Source organism: Eutrema salsugineum, unplaced genomic scaffold, assembly GCF_000478725.1.
Source record: "Eutrema salsugineum unplaced genomic scaffold, Eutsalg1_0 scaffold_16, whole genome shotgun sequence".
NCBI classification, from domain to species: Eukaryota; Viridiplantae; Streptophyta; class Magnoliopsida; order Brassicales; family Brassicaceae; genus Eutrema; species Eutrema salsugineum.
The window spans coordinates 1817453-1839205 of NW_006256858.1; the positions used below are offsets into that span (position 1 = coordinate 1817453).

The 21753-nt window shown below is 37.9% G+C and overlaps 5 protein-coding genes across 5 annotated transcripts; all 5 read left to right on the top strand.

The window, feature by feature from the left end:
* Window positions 1-34: 34 nt before the first annotated feature.
* Window positions 35-1827, top strand: LOC18020813 (BAG family molecular chaperone regulator 4). The gene is made up of 4 exons (XM_006403819.2): window positions 35-422; window positions 653-912; window positions 1016-1162; window positions 1474-1827. The coding sequence occupies exons 1-4, from the start codon at window positions 215-217 to the stop codon at window positions 1669-1671; spliced, it is 813 nt and encodes a 270-aa protein (XP_006403882.1). The 5' UTR covers window positions 35-214; the 3' UTR covers window positions 1672-1827.
* Window positions 1828-4329: 2502 nt separating this feature from the next.
* LOC18020814 (ethylene-overproduction protein 1) lies at window positions 4330-8801 on the top strand. The gene is made up of 4 exons (XM_006403820.2): window positions 4330-6872; window positions 6986-7277; window positions 7579-7888; window positions 8091-8801. The coding sequence occupies exons 1-4, from the start codon at window positions 4831-4833 to the stop codon at window positions 8321-8323; spliced, it is 2877 nt and encodes a 958-aa protein (XP_006403883.1). The 5' UTR covers window positions 4330-4830; the 3' UTR covers window positions 8324-8801.
* A 379-nt stretch (window positions 8802-9180) lies between these two features.
* LOC18020815 lies at window positions 9181-10276 on the top strand. Its single transcript, XM_006403821.2, has 2 exons — window positions 9181-9473; window positions 9571-10276. Exons 1-2 carry the CDS (start codon window positions 9228-9230, stop codon window positions 10096-10098), a joined length of 774 nt encoding a protein of 257 aa, XP_006403884.1. The 5' UTR covers window positions 9181-9227; the 3' UTR covers window positions 10099-10276.
* Window positions 10277-11504: 1228 nt separating this feature from the next.
* On the top strand, window positions 11505-12590 carry LOC18020816. The gene is made up of 2 exons (XM_006403822.2): window positions 11505-11959; window positions 12379-12590. The coding sequence occupies exons 1-2, from the start codon at window positions 11554-11556 to the stop codon at window positions 12438-12440; spliced, it is 468 nt and encodes a 155-aa protein (XP_006403885.2). The 5' UTR covers window positions 11505-11553; the 3' UTR covers window positions 12441-12590.
* A 2766-nt stretch (window positions 12591-15356) lies between these two features.
* LOC112087798 lies at window positions 15357-16340 on the top strand. Its single transcript, XM_024157789.1, has one exon. The coding sequence runs from the start codon at window positions 15357-15359 to the stop codon at window positions 16338-16340; it is 984 nt and encodes a 327-aa protein (XP_024013557.1).
* The last annotated feature ends 5413 nt before the right edge of the window (window positions 16341-21753 follow it).

Consider the following 21753-nt stretch of genomic DNA (forward strand, 5'->3'; position numbering starts at 1 on the left):
CATGATATTTTGTTCACTCCAACATCCTCCTTAAATTTTCTATTTACGGAGAAAAAGAAAAAGAAAAGAAAAAAAGGGAAAAAGTTGAAAACCCGTGTATCTGGGAGAATTTGTATGGCATGAGGAGGAGGTGAATCAAATCTTCCATACCCTGCGAAAACCCTAATTTCGTGCTCCAAGGGGCCACGTCCAACACCAAAGTCTTTCGAAGACGATGATGCATAACTCAACCGACGATTCGGAATGGGAAGTGAGACCTGGTGGTATGCTCGTCCAACGAAGAGACGACGACGCTGCCTCCTCCGACCAACCTCTCCAGGATCCCGACTCTGCTTCCGCCGTTTTTGCTCAGACGATTAGGATTTTCGTTTCCCATGGCTCATCTCAGCACGATCTTCATGTCTCTGCGCACGCCACTTTTGGTAACTCGCTCTTTTTTCGCCGACAAGCTCATTTTCGCGATTCGTTTTCTGATTAAGAAAAACTATGTTCATTCTGATCTATTACCTTGAAATTCCGAATAACCTTAGGCTGAGGATTTAGCGTGGGTAGACATTTTCGTGTAGATTCATTGTACAGTAAATGGAATTCCTTCTTGAGCTGTGTTGATGTAGTCAAATATTGATATCTTTAGGCTCGAATGTGATAACAGGGGATGTGAAGAAAGCCCTTGTCCAGAAAACTGGGCTAGAGGCTAGTGAGCTGAAGATCTTGTTCAGGGGAGTTGAGAAAGATGACGCTGAACAATTGCAAGCTGCTGGTGTTAAGGATGGGTCTAAGCTTGTCCTCGTGGAGGATCCTAATAAGAGAGTGGAACAAGTTGAACAGCCTCCAGTGATGACCGAAGAGATGGCAAAGGCAATTGCTGCAGTTGGCGCAGTCACAGGAGAAGTCGATAAGCTCTCGGATAGGGTAAGGTTTAGAGGCTGCATCTTTTGTTTATCAAGGTAGGAAAGTAGAGGAAGGATCGTGTTTAAGCTGGTTTTGTTTGTTTTTTATCTTTCTGAAAAATTAGGTTGTTGCTTTAGAGGTTGCTGTGAATGGAGGGACTAAAGTTGCAGTGGAGGAGTTTGACATGACTGCAGAGTTTCTCATGAGGCAGCTGCTCAAATTGGATGGCATTGAGGCAGAAGGGGAAGCTAGAGTACAGCGAAAGGCAGAGGTTAGTTTACATTCTTCATCTGTGTGCATAATATGTTTAGATGATACGAATGTCAATAGAGGTACTCACATTGAGTACCTGTGACTTGTAAGGCAGTGGGATGAGTTGCAACGATCTAAATGTATACATTTGTAATGTTGTTGTTCAGTTAGTGGTGAATGTAGAGACTTTAGTAAAAGATACATTAGGATTTATATTAAGTTTGGAGAAGTTCATGTTGTACACCATTGAATCACTCGAGATATACCTTCTATCTTCAGTCTAAGCTAAGCATAGTTAAAATAGTTTGATTGGGGGGTTTGTGTTGGCAGGTACGTAGGGTCCAAAAGTTGCAGGAGGTTGTGGATACGTTGAAGGCGAGATATTCAAATCCTTTTGTGGATCAGAGCAAAGCCGCAGCTGTAAGCACGGAGTGGGAATCTTTTGGAAACGGTGTTGGAAGTTTGAACCCTCCTCCTCCAGCTTCTCCTTCTGCCAATGTAACTCAGGATTGGGAGAAATTTGACTGACATTTTATTATTGTTATGCTGCCAAAAAAATAGAATTGGCTTGTTCCTTTTTCCTTTATGGACAAATGACCATTTTGAACAAAAAAAAAAAAATCGGTTTTTTACTCAAGTGTCTATATGAATTTTTGTAGTATCTGAATCTGAAATATATGTTTTGTACGAAATTTTTCGAGAAAGTCTGATGTCTTTGTAGTGTCCGATTTGGTTAATGCTTAGTTCTTGTAGGTGTACGGCTCAAGTTTTGGATGGAGTTCATCCATATACATCTCTTAAGTTTCGACTGTTTATTTGCCTAAACTTATGCGGTTCTAAACGAGTGATGCTTGGATTGGGCTTAACCCATTTGAATTTGATGGACCAAATTGCTAAAGGGATCGATTCGTGAAGTTGTTCTCAAATATTTGATGGATCAATAGTTAAATCATACATGGTTCGATTCGTATTGTTCTCTTTTTTTTTTTTAAAGAAGAAGAGTTTAATCGTGATCAAATAATGACTTATGGAAATTGACCATCCAAACTTTAAATTCCAGATAGGTAATCAAACTCACAGTTTATAATCTCGATTCCAAATCATAAAACATATTACCTTTCTTTTTTTGACAAAATTCAAAGAAATTTTTTCTGATTGGAAAACTTATTAGGTTGAGAATTATCTAGTACCCTGAAATTTCACAAGAGTTAGGAGCTTTTACATATTACAAACTCTATATCTTGAAACAAACAAATTCACCAAAACCGTCAATAACTATTGACTTGAACCGGAAATACTAATTTGATTGGTATGAAGATAAGCACTGAGCACAAGCTTATGCCAAAACTGTATTACTGAAGTTTTTGCAAAAAAATATGCTTTTAATTGGTAAAAAAAAAGGGGGAGAATTGTGAAAATAGAAAGGTGGGACATGGAGAAATAGACAAAGTGAATTTGGTGGTAATGTACAAAAGTGTATAGTACGATCCGTGCTTTTGGATAAAATTCTATTCTTTACCTAAACGACATTCTTAGCTGTCTCACCCACATGACCTTATGTTTCCATTCTCAATTATGTTCCAATGGAATTTATATATAATATTCTTGTGCCATCACCCAAACTAATCACCAGCAGTATCAGACTTAATCATAGTTTTGCACAGATTTAATTACGATTACTTCCTTAACCATAAATATATATATATATATATAACAATTAACAGTAAAACGTGTTGACATGACTTCGCCGCTTAATGTGGATGGCATAAGTTATTTGCCGGCTATCTAACAGCACATATAAGAATTCTTTTTTTTTTCCTTGCCATTTATTATGTTCTGTCACAAAATAATTTAATTATAATACTCTCTGATCATTTCTTATGTTTTGTATCAGTAATATAATTGGTTTTGAGCAAAATGTTAACTAAATATAAGGGATTGTGTTTTATGGACACGCACACAGGTATGTGGTAGCCTCCTTGAGGATCAAGATACAGTCTAGCTACGAATCTTCCGAGAAAAAATGTTTATAGAAGATTCTTAATGATTTATGGTGGCTCTTTTCCGGAATTTAATACTGGTCGAGTAATAAAGAGAAACTATAGAAATTACATTTATGGTAAAAGAATTAGAATTATATAGCGGAATACAGTATAGTTTTCATGGATTTTAATCTATATCTGATTTTTGCGGTTTTCATATTTAAGTGACAAACAAAACTAATACTGTACATTTGTTTACGATTTTAATATTAGAGAAAATGAAATATAATTTAACTAAATAAAAAAGAAACATGTTGATCGTTGAAAAATATCATCAAATAAAAAATAAATGTGCTCCAACAAAAAAAGTGCTACTAATGAAAACAAAATCGTTCATCATTGTGGTTAATTCGATTAAAGTTATAAAAATTATGAGTCCAATAATTTTGTTTGATTTTCGACCAACTTTGTATCGAAATCTCGTACTAATATCTGATATGTTTGGAAAAGTTTTTCTTCCAATTAAATTTTTTCCTCTGTAACAAAATTGATAAAATAATAAGTTTACCATTTTTTAAAATAAATATGATCCAACTTTAGAATTTTCTTTCTTGACAACAACATACATGCTCTTGGATTTGAATCTGGATGTCACTGTCTTTGATAATGTATTGAACTATTTATTTAATAATAAGTATTATCCATCAAATGATCTACAGAAAAGTAAAAGTTTGAATTAAGCCGGACAAAACGGTGAAAGGAAATGAAATACAATGAATAATACAAACACATTTTGGACTAAACAAATGAAAAAGGAATATAATTTCTAACGAACAAGCATATGCTAAGAAAACCTGACAAAGTAAAAGGTTGCACCAAAAAACAAAGTAAAAAAGGGCAGTACTTTCAGAGAATTTTAATTTTATTATCAAACTTCTTGGAGATGTATAAAAAAGTGCCGCGAAATCTAAGATAAGAAGAGATAAAGAAACGGCAGTTGATTACGTCTTTATAGATGAAGAGGATAATGTAAGCTTAAAACAAATAATGGAAAATAAAATAATCAATTTACTTTTCACATCCTAAAGCTAACAAGAGGACAAAAAAAAGCAAAAAACCCACGAATATAAAAAGATGCCACAAACACACCTAGTTTTTAAAAAAAATAATTTTTGCATTATTAGAAGAACGCACTCTGGTAAAAAAAAAAACAAAAACAAACAATAAACCAAAAGAGAGAGAAGAGAGCGAGCGATCTAGCGGGAATCTTCCTCCGATTACCTCTCTCTCTATTTTTAAGGAAAGATTCGTAAAATCAGTGTGGGGAACAATAACAAAAAAACAAAAAACGAACCGGATCGATGAAACTTACACTGCAAAAACACGATTTCTGAGAAGAAGAAGAAGAAGGAGACGCAAGCGAGCTTCGTTAAGTTTTCGTGACGAAAGCAAACATTTTTAATAAATTTTATTATTTTAATTTCGATTAGAGGTTTCACCCGATTTTGGCTCCTTAATCTAATCTTCTAGATTTCCATTAGTTTCCGAGATTGTCTAAGATGACGGCGAAATTGTAAATCTTCTGATTTATTGCTTGCTGTTTTAGCCCAATCCCATTTTGTCAGATCTTCGCAATTTGGGGATTATGAATCTGAAATTTTGTTTATTTCTCAAACATTCGATTTCGGGTTTTGCTTGATTGAAGATGCAGCATAATCTATTCACGACAATGCGAAGTTTGAAGCTTGCAGAAGGTTGTAAAGGGACGCAAGTATACGCTCTTAATGCATCAGCTCCTCCTCCGCCTCCTCCACCTGGTAACGGCGGCGGTGGCGGAACCGGAGGAGGAGGAGTCGGCGACAAGTTCCTTCAACACCTTCAAGATCACCTCCGTGTCAATTCGGTCCGATCCAAATCAAGCCGCACATATCCGCCTCCGAATCAATCAAACGCCGTCGTGTCGCCTGAGTCTCTCCTCCCTTGCGGGCTCCCAGATACCGATCTGCTTGAACCACAGATCGACCCATGCTTGAAATTCGTCGACTTGGTCGAGAAGATGGCCGAAGTCTACCGTCGGATCGACAATTGCTCTCAATTCGAGAAATCTGGGGCTTATTTAGAACAATGCGCTATATTCCGGGGATTATCTGATCCGAAACTTTTCCGGCGGAGTCTCCGGTCGTCTAGGCAGCACGCCGTGGATGTTCACTCGAAAGTCGTCTTAGCGTCGTGGCTCCGATTCGAGAGGAGGGAGGACGAGCTGATCGGAACAAGCTCTATGGATTGTTGCGGCAGAAACTTGGAATGCCCAAAGGCGACCCTTGTTTCTCGGTATGACCCGGAAACCGTCTACGATCCATGTGTCTGCTCCGGAGCTTCCAAATCGGAGATGATGAACGTTGATGATGTTCCCGAATGTTCGACTTCCGAGGAAGAGTTAGACTACGATATGTCCTTTTGTATCGGCGACGAAGAGGTTCGTTGCGTAAGGTACAAAATCGCGTCTTTGTCGAGACCTTTCAAGGCGATGTTATACGGAGGGTTTAGAGAAATGAAACGAGGGACGATCAATTTCACACACAATGGGATCTCTGTTGAAGGGATGAGAGCTGCAGAGGTATTCAGCAGGACCAAGAGGTTAGATAACTTCTCTCCTAATGTTGTCTTGGAGCTTCTGAAGCTGGCGAATCGTTTCTGCTGCGATGAATTGAAATCCGCTTGCGACTCGCATTTGGCTTATCTTGTTAATAATCTTGACGAGGCAATGTTGTTGATCGAGTATGGATTAGAAGAGGCTGCGTATCTTCTTGTGGCAGCTTGTCTCCAGGTTTTCCTAAGGGAATTGCCGAGTTCTATGCATAATCCGAATGTTATAAAGATCTTTTGCAGCGTCGAGGGACGGGAAAGATTGGCGTCTCTTGGCCATGCTTCTTTTGCGTTATACTTCTTCTTAAGCCAGATTGCTATGGAAGATGATATGAAATCTAACACGACTGTGATGGTCTTAGAACGTTTGGTTGAATGCGCGGTGGAAAATTGGGAGAAACAGCTTGCGTACCACCAACTAGGGGTTGTGATGCTGGAGAGGAAAGAATATAAGGATGCTCAGAGATGGTTTAACACGGCGGTTGAGGTTGGTCATCTTTACTCCCTCGTGGGTGTTGCTAGGTCTAAGTTCAAGCGTGACCATAGGTACTCGGCTTATAAGATCATCAATTCGTTGATCTCGGATCACACGGCTACTGGGTGGATGCACCAGGAGAGGTCTTTGTATTGCAGTGGTAAAGAAAAGCTGCTTGATTTGGATACAGCTACCGAGTTAGACCCGACTTTGACATTCCCCTACAAATTCAGGGCAGTAGCATTGGTGGAGGAGAACCAGTTTGGGGCTGCCATCTCGGAACTGAACAAGATTCTTGGATTCAAGGCTTCTCCTGACTGTCTGGAGATGAGGGCATGGATTTCTATTGGTAAGGAGGATTATGAGGGTGCTTTGAAAGATATTCGGGCACTTTTGACATTGGAGCCGAATTTTATGATGTTTAACTCGAAAATTCATGCCGATCATATGGTGGAGCTGCTCCGTCCGCTGGCCCACCAGCGGAGCCAGGCTGATTGCTGGATGCAGCTGTTTGATCATTGGTCTTCTGTGGATGATATTGGCTCTCTAGCAGTTGTTCATGATATGCTTGCAAATGATCCAGGGAATAGTCTTTTAAGGTTTAGACAGTCTCTTCTTCTGCTACGGTATAGCCTCTCACTGCGTATCTCAATGATTTTTTTTTTTATTTTTTATCTTTGCGGTGCATGTTGTGTCAGTCCCTTACTGATTTTAATAAGTGCTGGTTTTATACTGACAGGCTAAATTGTCAAAAGGCTGCAATGCGTAGTTTAAGGCTGGCTCGAAACCATTCAAAGTTGAAGCATGAGAGACTTGTGTATGAAGGATGGATATTGTATGATACAGGCCACCGTGAGGAAGCCCTGGCCAAGGCTGAGGAGTCTATTTCCAGACAAAGATCTTTCGAAGCGTTTTTCCTCAAGGCTTATGCTCTTGCAGACTCTACGCTGGACCCAAAGTCCTCAGATTACGTTATCCAGCTCCTTGAAGAAGCACTTCGGTGCCCCTCAGATGCTCTCCGTAAGGGACAAGTGAGTAAAAAAGTTCCCACGTTTTTCATCAAGTATTGGATTTCTTATTTCTTTGGCCGGTTTGTTACTTGTTGGACTGCCATAGTTTCAGAATCCAAGTTTTTAGGATTATTCGATTTGTATTTTGATCAAAGTGTTTGGAATAATTTGTTCATACTGGAATGTACTCGCCTCTCAGGGACCAACTGTCCTAAAAAAAGTTTTGTAAATCTGGTCAAAAGGTTACCCAACTAAATCTTATGAAATTTCCATAGGAATGACTCTTATCTCATGAACTTTTCTTTGGTGTATTTTCTTGTAGGCTTTGAACAACCTGGGGAGCGTATATGTGGATTGTGATAAGCTGGATCTTGCAGCTGATTGCTATACTAACGCGCTCAACATTAAGCATACACGAGCTCACCAAGGTCTTGCTCGTGTTTATCATCTGAAAAATCAACGTAAAGCTGCTTATGATGAAATGACAAAGCTAATAGAAAAGGCTCAGAACAATGCGTCAGCATATGAGAAGCGCTCTGAATATTGTGACCGTGAGATGGCACAGAGCGACCTTAGCCTGGCAACACAACTAGACCCTCTCCGAACCTACCCTTACAGATACAGAGCTGCAGGTACGCTAATTACAAAGCCAGATTTAGTTTTTCTTCTTTCTGTTTGTTTGTTTAGTTGCTTAGAATTGAATGCCAGAAAACAGGACAGCAAAGGTTGATCCTTTTTGAGGGTTTGATTATGCTTTTATCGACTTTTGCTCTTAAACTGGAAGGATATGCAGTTTCTCTGATGGTTTTGTTTGACGTGAACACTTGGTTGCAGTTCTTATGGACGACCACAAAGAAAGTGAGGCCATAGACGAGCTTTCCAGGGCGATATCCTTTAAACCAGATTTGCAGCTGTTGCATCTAAGGGCAGCGTTCTATGATTCTATGGGAGAAGGAGCATCTGCTATTAAAGATTGTGAAGCAGCATTGTCTATCGATCCAGGACATGCAGATACACTCGAGCTCTACCACAAAGCTCGTGAAGCAAATGCTACCGACCAAAAGTAGAACAAAACTATCATTTGATTGGGTTGGCAAATCTCTTCTCAACTTCCCTTCTGGTATGCTTCTACACCGTTCATTTCCTTCTGCAAACAGAAACTGAGCAATCAACAAGGTTTGAATTCAGTGAACAGAGAAACAAAAAAAAAGCATAGCCATGTAAATAGAAAATTTTATGATACTTTTTTCTTTAATTTTGGTTATTGGGGGGGGGGGGGGTTGAGGATACTATAGTAGTGCAGAGAGTGTTTCTTGCTGCAACCGATAATACGTTTTCAGGCCAAAAAGGAACCACGAAAAAGAACTTACTTCTGGTGAAATTGGACTTCTTCTTCTGTCCTATTTCTAGATGTATTATTGCTTCTTTCTTTCTTTTTTTTTACTGGAATTATGTAATTGTATCTGTAACTTTCTTCACTTTTTCTTTTTCTTTTTCTTTTCTCAAAGCATCCGGGGATGTGTTTTTTATCCTCCTGAAACAGGAAAACAAAGAGACTATTCATTCACATATTTCAACATGTTCCAAAAATTTACACCTAATATCTTCAACATTTGGTTCGAATCCTCCTGCATTTTAATTTTGGCTTTGTGTTTTTTAAGCTCTTGTTTGGTTTCATGGTAGATTTGATAACCACATGGTTGGAGACTTAACTTTTTCTATAGCTTTTCTGCTTCTCTATTTCTCAACCTCTGAGCTTTTGTTTTCTTTCTTTCTCGCTTGTGAACACAATAAAGATGCCAAAAATATCGGTTTTGCACACACGAGAAAGCTTCAAACTCTTAACAACAACTCATTAAATTTCAACTTTCAGCTAACCAAAAAAAATTGTTTCAATACAACAAAATCTCTCCCCAAACTCACAAATTGCTTTCTTGGATTAACAAGAAAATATCTATCTTTTCCCTCCAGATGATATCGTTTCTCACGATTGAAGAAATGATGGATATGAACCGATCTCGGAGGCTAAACTTCAATGCTCCCTTCTTGTCAACGAAACGCCATGTCACCCAAGAGAAGCTTCCTGGTCAGTTCCCGGAAGCTTCTGTTCCGTTTTGCTGGGAGACTGCTCCGGGGATGCCCAAGAACTCGTCTCTCTTGAAAAATGACTCTGAATCCGAGACTCCCCGTCTCAAACTTCCTCCGGGAAGATTAAAGGTTTATCTAAACTTTTCATGTTTTCTCTTCGTTTTAGGTTTTTCAATAAACTGATCACTGTCAATTGGTTTTGTGACTTGTTGTTCTGCATTTATAGATGAACGTTAATGGTGAAAACAGCGACTTCGATGATGTCAGTGAGAGTTTAACACCAGCTAGATTGTTGCGTATGAAGAAACGTGACACTCAAGAACATTCCCATTACACCGACCGAGACGCGGTCGATGTCTTGTCTCTCACGCAAGCCATAGACATGGTCGAACACCCCAAAGATAGTGTTACGGAATTCGATGATGGAAGCAGCGGAGGAGGTGACTCAAACGGCTACTTAACAATGGAGAGCACAGAGCGAAGCCAAGACATGTCACCGAGTTACATAATAGAGCGGTTCCTGCCTGATGCAGCGGCTCTTGCAGCCGTGACATCAGCGGCTAGTCAAAGGAGGAAGAAGAAGCTCTCTTATCTGAGTGCAACGGTGAGGCAATCTTGTTTTTCACCAAAAGCTTGTGGCTTGCATGTGTTGCTGCCTTGGAGCACTAAGCATAGGATCTGTGGTGTCAAAAATGCATTCTCTCCTTCTTCCCACATCCACTTGCAACCCAAGTTTATTACGAAAGATAACTAGTTGAATTAATAAGGTAATGGTTATTGGACTATATATTGTTGTGACACAGTGTGGGGGTTAATAAGAAAATCAAAAAGCGTGTACAAACATAAGGCTTTTTAGCCAAAATTGATGCAGCTAGCTTTAGAATGATTATGTATTACTTTGTATTATATATTATCAAAATTATACTTTAAAGTTCTTTTGAAAATAAAATTAGATTCCCCCCCCTAGATTTCATGTTTTATTAAAATAGGCCATATACAAATCGGTTCAGTTTTGTTTGATTCTTTTAATCTTTTTCTTGAGTACTTGTGTTAAAGTTCAATGCCTCGGTAAGATGTGCCACTATCTTAAGATTCGTAGGCTAAACAGATAACTTTTTATTCCATTTGGTTTAAGTTACGACAGAATCCATTATGGTTTATCAACATTAAAATAGAGAGGAAGTCTGATAGATGGATATTTTTTCTAGATCCAATAAAATTGTATTATATATATATATATATATATGTGATAGTCGTTGTAACTTGTAACAACATGGTGAGTAATAACTAACTAATAAGGTTCAAAAAAAAAAAAAAACTTGGTGACTAATAATAGATACTGGATTTTGCTACAGTGAAACATCGAGTCTTGTGTGAGTAACTTAGCAAGCAAATATCATTTAGGAATTGAGCGAGACAGTCACTCTTTCCACTACTTTTCAACAAAGATCTTTGATCAATCTACCAACATACCAAAATAAAGAAAAAAAAACTTAACAGTAATAATTTGCTGAAAAATAAGAGTTCTATCTGTTTAATTAGCTTTGAATTATTTGGGCTGCCTTAGGTTTATTTAATTTGGTTCGATTTGTGTTCTTTGGGTTTGGCTAGGATGGGCTTTTCATTGCTCAATTTTAATTTAATGCAATTGTTTTTGCAAAACAAAAAAATTGGTGAAATGACTCAAATTTGCATCCCTAGGCATGTATGGAAGGAATTATGCCTGATGCCTTCGTGGAGTCAGAGAGAAAGATCTCAGTATGTTCTGGTGGACAACGGACACGTGTAATGCAATATATGGGTATTCAACAAGTTACGAGGTACGTGTAAGAAAAACATGACGCTTGTCTTTTCAAGATTTACTGGCGTGGCGTACGTACTACGTACCCACTTACAGTAATAAAAATCTAGGAATACACAACCAAAAAACGAAAAAAAAATTCATATTATTGTTTTTTTTTTATTATTGTTGTCGGCTTTGGATAGTCAAATTTAACTCATTGTTAATTTGTCACCATATTTTGCATCGATCAACTTCAAAATACAAAATCGTTTATTTTTTTTATATTTTGTTTACAATACAACATAGTTTTTTTCTGTCGGCCAAATTGTACAACAATAGTTAATTTATCATTGCTTTTATCAGATGTAAAATGGCACCGCCTTAAAGGAGGAAGTGTAACCAATGGAAAAATAAACAAAAGGCAATATGAAAGAGGGCGTTCCAGAAATAGAGAAGCTCTCAAGTCCAAGAGAAGTAGCAGAAAAAAACAAATATAAAGCAGAACAAGAACAAGAGCAAAAAGGAACAAAAGGCAATATGGAAGAGGGCGTTCCAGAAGTAGAAAAGCTCTCAAGTCCAAGAGAAGTAGCAGAAAAAAACAAAGATAAAACAGAACAAGAACAAGAGCAAAAAGGAGAGGAAACGAAGGGAGCTAATGGTGGGATTTTGAACAATCTGATATCCAACTTTATCGATGCAGCAACAACAACAACAACAGTAGACGACAAATCTGGTGAAAATATGGAGAAATCTGAAGTTAAAGATGAAGATGAGAAGACGAGACAGAGTTCAGGTGCTGGAATCTTAGAAAAGATTATCTCTCATCTTCCAGGTAACGCTTTTGTTTCATCAACGAGGACTTGCACAGTTTATGGTATTTTGGGGGAAAAACATGAACACGCGTTGTGGTGCGATTATCTCGGTTCTTAGTTCTAAAAGTATTAAATTCGCTTGTTCATTTCGGTTTACGCATACACAAACACACACTACGCAAAGGTCATTTTTGTTTGTTCATTAAGGTTTCGGCATCGGTACAAATGTATTCGCCAAAACTGATGCATGAAAACCGGATTATCCACGGCTAAATCTATATATAAAAAAAAAAATCTTTTAAAAGATAGTGTTTAGGTAGTGGAATTTTTTGGATTTTGAAAAAGTAAACCGACTTAAGTATGACATTTTTTTATATAGGAAAGGGTTAAAGTTAAGTTCGACATTGCTAACTTGGTTTTGATTATTCTTTTGCAATAGCTGAAGATGAAGTTCCAACGACAGAGGAGGCAACCATGCTGATCCACTCTGTGATTGACTGAAGAGAGACTTCAACCACAATATAATTTATTTCCATCGTTTTTATTGTTGTGAGTTGTGATTTTGTTTTTTTCTTCTTTGTTTCTGTTTTTAATTATTTGTAAATTTGAAATTTTGTCCATACATTAATCGTCTTGTGTTTGAATATTTTCTCAGCTCTTTGTTCAAAAATAGATTAATTAACTTTGGATGATTATTAGTTATGTTTTAACTTTTAATCTCCTTCGAATGGTTTGCTTTTTAATAATGCGTGGTATTTTTTCCTGAAAATTTTAAAAAGGTTTCGAATCACTTCCAAAAGATAGTTAAACTCATCCCTGTGTCGAACATCCGAATGAGTCACATGTGGAGTAGACGAGCTATTAGCCTTCCTACACCATACCTTCTGAATATATATCGGTGTAAACCGTGTAATAATGCTTTTGCCTTTAGTATTCTTTCTTCGAGAGGTATTTGTTTGCGCAAGATGCACAATGATAAGAAAATTACTATTTTGCAAAGTCTCATGTAAACATGGGTTTACGTGTCACGCTAGAATTGATGAATATATGATAAGTGAAAATTATTTCCAGTTTTATATTGAATCTACGTGTCCTGTTACAATAGGTCAAGACATGATAATTTATATATATGTCCACAGAAAATTTATATATCTATATATAGGGTCTACGTGTACACAGTTAAACAGGTAATTGAAAATTGCTTCAAAATGTATATTGATATAGTTTTCGAATTCAGCCAAGAAAATAACTATAATTCAACTTCTCTTTAGCCAACAACGTCAAAACATGTGTAACAAATTTGTTGTTCCTCTCCATTGTCCACTTATATTAGACCTGTAGACTAATTCTCACTAAATTTAGAAATTACTACTTTTACAAATTTGTCACTGCCACTTCCCTTATTACTTAATTACAACTGTAAATTTATATAAAAGAACTGTCTCATATTTTTATTCAATATATATATATATATATATATATATTTCCATTAATTGTTATCACGTTAGGAAAGTTTGACACATTTTCTCATCCATTTCTACATAAAAACTGTTTCAGATAGATTTTGAAACATATACGGAAATAAATATAAAATAACTAAAGTAGAATTTGTTTTTCTTTTCATAAAAACGTACAGTAGATTTGTATAAAAAGGACATTGTTTATTTTATGAAAGGAAACTTTTCTCTTATAAGAGGAAATTTTTTTTTGATAAAAAGAGAATTAATTTTTTATAAAAAGGATATTATTTTGTTATATCGAAAGTAATTTTTTTGTTTTCTAAAAAAAGGATAGGAAATAAATTTTATACTTTAAAAATGTTTTTTGGACAGCTTTACTATATTTAAGCTCTACGTGTATAATTATATATATATATATATATATATATATACAAGCTTTACATTTTTCTTAAGAATTGCAGAGCTAACTCTTGAAATTCAGTAGTATTTGGAGAGAAAACAGAAAAAAAAATGAAAAATACTAAAATTCTGTTATAAACAAATGGATTTTTAGTAACCGGCCCATTAACCATCAGGTTAATGTCTCATGGCCCATGAGGATTTCTGATACATTAGTTATGTAATGTATATATACACTGCTTATAGAAATCATATAAGATAAGAGTTTTTCCCTTAATACGTTATCAGCACGAAGCTCAACTTCAAACGATCATATCTCTCAAAATACAAGGAGTTAGAAGGCGATCTACATATCATTTTGAAGCCCTGGAAGAGAAGAATCTAGTGGTGAAAACCGCTCCTCAATCCGACACCAGACGCGCCCTCAAGACTCAAAACAATCGGCGCTGTCCCACCTTAGCGGGTGATTCTTTCCAAGCGGTGGTTCCTCTATTGTAGCAGCTGTTCGTCCTCCCTTCTGGCCATCATTCTCAGGAGTTTCCAGTAGATATCTGTGGTCTTTAGCTCCCAGATCATAAGCCGGTCAGAAATCCATTTGGCGAAAATGTATTATCTAAAACTATAGATCCTAATCAAAGTTTTGGTTTTTTTTTTTTGAAAACCCTAATATGGATCGGTTCTTTTCATGATTCTTCATCGTCTTTTTCGTTTTTAAAACCATAACCAAACCGATCCTCTTTCTTCTTGTCAAAACCCTAATTGGTTTTATTTTTCCTAATCGGCTTTATCATATAAAACCTAAACCCTAATGTTTTGTTCAAACCCTATACCGATCGGTCCTAGCATCATCTAAACCAAACACTAAAATTCCTTGCAACCGAAACCTAAATCTTTGCAAAACCCTAGATCTAAAATCGTTTTGGTTTGTCTATCGTTAAACCGAGATCGATCGGTTTAAATCCTAAACCGATCTTATTTATCTTAGATCCGATCCTTGAAAACCCTAAAACCGGTCCATGCAAGCTCCTAAATCCTAAACCAATCGACCCCTTAAACTCTAAACCAATCGATCCACCTAAACCGTTTATAAACCGATAAATTCTAATCTTAAATCGATAGGGTTTAAGTTTAAACCGATCGGTTTTTCCTAATAAAAATTAAACCCTAGCAAATCCGTTTAGTTTAATCCCTTAACCGATTAATAACCCTAATAACCGGTTTCCAAAATTAAATCTAATTTAACCGGTTTTGTTGTTTAATCGATCAATCCGATCGGTTTAAGCTTAATCGGTTAATTTCAAATTAGTTTCCAAAAATCAATTTAAAAAAAAAAAAAAAAACCAATGTTTATCTATTAGAGCTAAATTTGGAAACACTAGTAAACCGGCTAGGTTATAAACCCTAAGGTTCGATTTTAGAGTTCCCTTATATAGCAAGTTTCCTAAAATAGCAAGTTTCCTGAAATGGAAAGTTTTCCCAAGAATACCTTAAATCCCTTATTCCAATGATCATAGTCTCATACTATTGATTATTTAACATAAATTATTATATGTTTCAGATGTCAAACATTCAGAAGGTCGAATATGAGGCACTCACTGTCTCCGGAGATAATTACCTCAAATGGGCCCTTGACACCAAGATCTACCTCAACTCAAAAAGTCTGGGTGAATGCATCAAAGATCCCAACACCGCGACTCAAACAGAACGGTACTCGGCGATATTTATTATCCGCCATCACCTCGCTGAGTCTCTCAAGCAACAATACCTCACTCTTGAGGATCCACTCGAACTTTGGGTGGCACTGAAAAAGCGATATGACCATCAGAAAACGGTCATACTGCCCCAAGCCAAGTTCGACTGGAAGAACCTACGGTTCGAAGATTTCAAATCCGTCGAAGAATTCAATTCTGAACTATTTCGGATAGTTGCACTCATAAAACTATGTGGCGAGGAGGTCACTGATAAGGATATGCTAGAGAAAACATTCTCTACTTTTGGCACTCCCAATGTTGTTCTCCAACAACAATACCGTGCCATGAATCATAGCACCTATGAGGATTTGATATCTTGCTTACTGCTTGCTGAGAAGAACAATCAGCTTCTGTTGAGGAACAGTGCCATGCGGCCTCCAGGATCAGCCCCATTGCCAGAAGGAACCAGAAAAGAGTCCAACTTCGTCCAACGTAACAGATCCTCAGATCGTGGACGTGGACGTGGAAATGGACATGGACTGCGCGGCAGAGGACGCGGTAGACCGAACCAAGATAACCGATCTAACCTCAGTTTTGGTCGGGGTAAGGGTCGTGGTATCAACAAACCGACCCAAAGAGGCAGTTCATCTAGACCAACTCCTTGCTCAAGATGCGGAATGACTAATCATTGGGTCAAGATCTGCCGTACTCCTAAATATCTTGCTGAGCTCTACCAGAAGTATGGGAAAGATAATCATGAGGCTAACCTGGTTCATCAAGTCAATGAAGATGACTCAAAGGATGATAAGATTGATGGCATGGATTATGAGCTCTCCGACCTCCTTGATTGATCTCAAAAATCTGAATTTGTTTTTCATTACTCCTTAAACTTTTATCTTTTGTTTTTTAGGATTTATTGTCTTTACTTTGGATTTTTAAGACCTTTTGCTTTTACATTTTAATTTATGGAGTAATGTTTTATTTACATCTCATTTTTGCATGTTATTGAATTATAATTCTTGTTTAATAAAGATATGCAAGACAATATGGATATCATTGTGGATAGTGGATCGAGCCACAGCATTCTAAAAGACAAGAATTACTTCATAAATTTAGTAATCAAAACCGCAAACATTAGCACTATAGCAGGTAGTTCGAGCCTAATAGAGGGCCATGGCCAAGCTAATGTGTTGTTATCAAATGGCACATATCTAGACATCTCTGATGCCTTATACTCACCCAGTTCTAAGAGAAACCTATTGAGTTTCAAAGACATAAGATTGAATGGTTTCCATATCGAAACTCAGGATGAAGGGAACAAAGAGTTTTTAATTATCACTAAAATGATAAATGGCCATAAACAAGTTTTTGAAACTATACCCGCCGTATCTACTGGCATTTACCATGCTAAAGTCAGTATGATTGAGGCTAATGCTGCTATCAAAGCACGGTTTTTAGATTACACTATTTGGCATGATCGCCTGGGTCATCCCGGTGCGAACATGATGCGTAAATTAGTCCAGAATTCTAAAGGGCACAGCCTTAAACCAAATGGTATTTTCCCTCAGCACCTCAAGTGCACAGCTTGCTCACAAAGGAAACTGATTACCCGACCTTCACCAGTCAAAGTGTCTAAAGAGACCTTGAACTTTCTGGAAAGAATCCAAGGAGACATATGTGGACCAATTCACCCACCTTGTGGGACATTCAGATATTTCATGGTCCTCATTGACGCATCGACCCGCTGGTCGCATGTCTGTCTGCTCTCTTCTAGGAACCAGGCTTTTGCTAGGTTATTGGCCCAAATCATCAGATTACGAGCCCATTTTCCAGACTTCCCATTAAAGACTATACGTCTTGATAATGCTGATGAATTCACTTCCCAAGCGTTTAATGAATATTGTATGTCCATGGGGGTAAGTGTTGAACATCCCGTTCCACATGTCCATACACAAAATGGATTAGCTGAATCCTTCATTAAACGAATTCAATGGGTTGCTAGACCATTACTCATGAGGTCACAACTCCCGGTCTCAGCTTGGGGACACGCAGTCTTACATGCCGCTGAACTAATACGCATACGACCATCTAGTTAGCACAAATATTCACCATCCCAATTGCTACGGGTCATGAGCCAGACGTCTCCCATATTAAAACATTTGGGTGTTCAGTCTATGTACCCATTGCACCACCACAGAGGACTAAAATGGGACCTCAAAGGAGGATGGGAATATATGTTGGTTTTGATTCTCCCACCATCATAAAATATCTCGAGCCAACTACAGAAGATCTGTTTAAAGCCAGATATGCAGATTGCCGATTTGATGAATCGGTATATCCTAGATTAGGTGGTGAGACAGACAAGCTGGTAAAAGAACTTTCATGGAATCAAACATCCACACAATGGCAAGATCCTCGGACTCTAGAATGTGATTCAGAGGTCCAAAGAATTATACATTTACAAAAGCTAGCTAATCAATTGCCAGATTCCTTTGCTGACCCGAACAAAGTTACCAAATCGTACATATCAGCTTGTAATGCACCAGTACGAATAGATGTCCCCTCAGGGAAAAGTCAAGTTGCTACAGAGTCTGACGCACGTAAGAAACGTGGCAGACCACCAGGTTCCAAAGATAAGAATCCCCGGAAATCAAAGAAAGGTGCAATGATTGAAACCGGGATTCAAGAGAACACGGATACAGCCTCAGCTGATACTTACCCTATCGAACCATCTCAAGAGGTTTGGGACGCCAAAACTCAAGGTTCTGAAGGGATTGATAATAATGAGATCTCAATCAATTATATCATATTCGGTTCTCTATGGAACAGAAAAGATGTCGACATCAATGAAACTTTTGCATACAAGGTAGCACTTGAGATTGCGCACACGCAAGAGGATCTAGAACCCACGTCTATAATTGAGTGCACTCGTAGATCAGATTGGCTGAAATGGAAAGAAGCCATAAACGTGGAGTTGAATAGTTTAAAGAAACGGAATGTGTTTGGTCCGATCTTAAGGACACCATTCGATGTTAAACCAGTGGGAAACAAATGGGTCTTTGTGCGTAAAAGAAACGAACTCGGCGAAGTCGTTAGATACAAGGCATGCCTTGTAGCACAAGGATTCTCACTGAGACCCGGAATCGATTATGAGGAGACTTATTCTCCAGTGGTGGATGCAACTACATTTCGATTCCTCATAAGTCTGGCCATAAGAGAAAACTTAGATTTGCGGTTAATGGATGTTGTAACCGCATATCTTTATGGACCACTGGACAGTGAAATCTATATGAGATTACCAGATGGTATTGAGCTCAAAGATAAGCATGCATCTCATGATAAACACTGCATTAGGCTGAACAAATCCTTATATGGACTGAAACAAAGCGGACGTATGTGGTATAACCGGTTAAGCGAATATCTCATCAGAGAAGGCTACGAAAACGATCCGATCAGTCCATGCATCTTCATCAGAAAATATCAAAACAAAGGATTTGTAATCATAGCAGTATACGTGGATGACTTGAACATCCTCGGAACATCTGGTGAAATCGCCCAAACAGTTGAATGCTTAAAAGCAGAGTTTGAAATGAAAGACCTAGGCAAAACTAAATTCTGTTTGGGATTACAACTTGAGTACGTCAATGACGGAATCCTTGTGCATCAATTGGCATACACTGAAAAGATACTCAAGAGATTCAATATGGACTAGGCCCACCCATTGACCAGCGCAATGGTTGTGAGGAGCCTTGGATTGGATAGTGATCCATTCGGTCCAAAGAAGGACGATGAAAAAATCCTCGGTCCTGAAATGCCATACCTCAGTGCCATAGGGGCATTAATGTACTTGGCTAGTCACACTATACCAGACATCTGCTTTGCCGTGAGCCTCTTAGCTCGCTTTAGTTCGTGTCCAACTCAAAGGCACTGGAACGGTATTAAGCACATCCTTAGATAACTTCAAGGTACTAAGGACTTGGGATTATTTTATTCTAACCATAACAAGGATGGTCTAGTTGGTTTTGCTGATGCAGGATATTTGTCAGATCCGCACTGTGCCCAGTCTCAAACCGGTTATGTTTTCACGCATGGAGGAACAGCAATATCTTGGAGATCCATGAAGCAGACTATTGCCGCTACCTCATCCAACCATGCGGAAATGACTCAGCATATCCGATCAGATTGTGGTATGGACGAAGATAAGGAGCCTACGGTGATGTATGAAGACAATGCAGCTTGTATCGCTCAACTCAAGGACGGCTACATCAAAGGTGACCGGACGAAGCATATTCTGCCCAAATTCTTCTTCACTCATGAGCTACAGAAGGATGGTCAGGTCAAGGTTCAGCAAGTCCGATCAAGCGAAAATTCAGCCGATCTATTCACTAAATCATTACCGACTTCTACACTCCGGAAGCTCATTCATCAGATAGGAATGCGTAGACTTAGAGATCTACAGTGATGCCTAAACCAGGGGGAGTAATGCGTGTTGTACTCTTTTTCCTTCACCATGGTTTTTCCCACTGGGTTTTCCTGGTAAGGTTTTAATGAGGCAACGTTCCCCAGCGCATTATAGAGATCCCGGTTTTGTGACAGGCACGGTTACCTTGTCCAAGGGGGAGTGTTATAAACAAATGGACTTCTAGTAACCGGCCCATTAACCATCAGGTTAATGTCTCATGGCCCATTAGGGTTTTTGATACATTAGTTATGTAATGTATATATACACTGCTTATGGAAACCATAAGATAAGAGTTTTTCCCTTAATAGATTCGTAAAATTCGGTTCTTTTTGTTGAAAAAGATATCTTTGAGGAAAAATAAAGATACTAATACCTTAGGGAGACTAGGTAATTTTCTTATATGTTCATGAAAATAACACTTATACTTTGTCTTTCTAAGGTATTATTATCTTGATTTTCTGATATGTTCATGAAAACTATCTAAAGCGTAAACAATATTTTTGTTATCAGGGTCCATTGATCCGGTTGCGCCATCCCATTCAACCCCGTTGAGGGGAACCTTAGAGTCATCCCTTGCAGGGACGAGCGAAGGAGACATAAGTCACTTTCCCGAAGGTACTCGTACAAAGCATATAACATTTTTTTAGATAACTTTTTTTAAGAGTTAAACCTATTTAAATATATCTTAAGATAATTGAAAAAAGGTAAATGAAATCTTTTGTTTTTGTCACGAAGGTAAATGTCTAAATTAAAGGCACAAATCAGTTTGTTTAGCTTTAAGGATATTTTCACTAGGCTTTAGGGGTTATATTATTTAGTATTAGATTTTAGTTTTAAAGTCTCATGGTTTTGTTTTTAAGATTTGACGGATTGAAATCTAGATTAAGATTATTTTGTTTTTCTCTGTGTGCAAATCATACTTATATCTATCTTAAATTGTGATTACAACATAATGAATGCGGAAGCTCTTTGTCAAAGAGTTCGCTTCTCACATGTTCGATCTTAATACATAAAGATAAGGGCTTAAAATTGTAGATAATGACTGGAATCTCATCCTAAACGGTTTCAGAAATGATCAATTTTTGAGGTTGATATTCATCCCTTGGTCCTGCTTGAGTTTCGAAGGTGATACTTGTTCTTTTACCATTAATAGTGAGCGAGCATACTTCTGAGCTTTTTTTTTTGTCTTAAAGACGGAATTTTTAGAAATACTATACGTAAAGGAGAGAAAGATGATGAAAATGATCTCTCCAAAGAGGAGAAAGTTGGTGGGGTTGATCTCTTTCTATAAAATTATCCAAAAGCAACAAGCGGATCTAACAACCGCTAGATAAGGATTATGAATCGTATTCTTTAACAAGCCCACATAAAGGCCCATTAAAAGACAAACTTAGGCCATGCCCACTTTTCCAATATTAAGCGTGGGTGAGCAAACTCAAAACGATGGAAAATAAAGGGAGACGTTTTGTCGGAGAGCCACCGGTAGAACGGTAGAAGCGCAGTGATGGTTTCTCATGGGCCGCGATAGTCCTCACCGGAGCTTCATGGGAGCCGGTGAAGAGGATCTGTAGCGAGGGAGTGGTCAGTGTTAGACCGCGATACAATGAGTTTTGGTTCATGGCGTCATGAAAGATAATTCTCAACTTAATCCATTTGGCTACCAAGACATTCACATGGTGTTTCTAGGCCTCAGAATTAGTCGGTGTAGGGATGATGCGTTAGTCTATAGTCAGGATTAAAAATTCGAAGTTGTGCTATCGGCGATCTCCTAATTCAGTCGGATCACTTGAATTATATAAAAA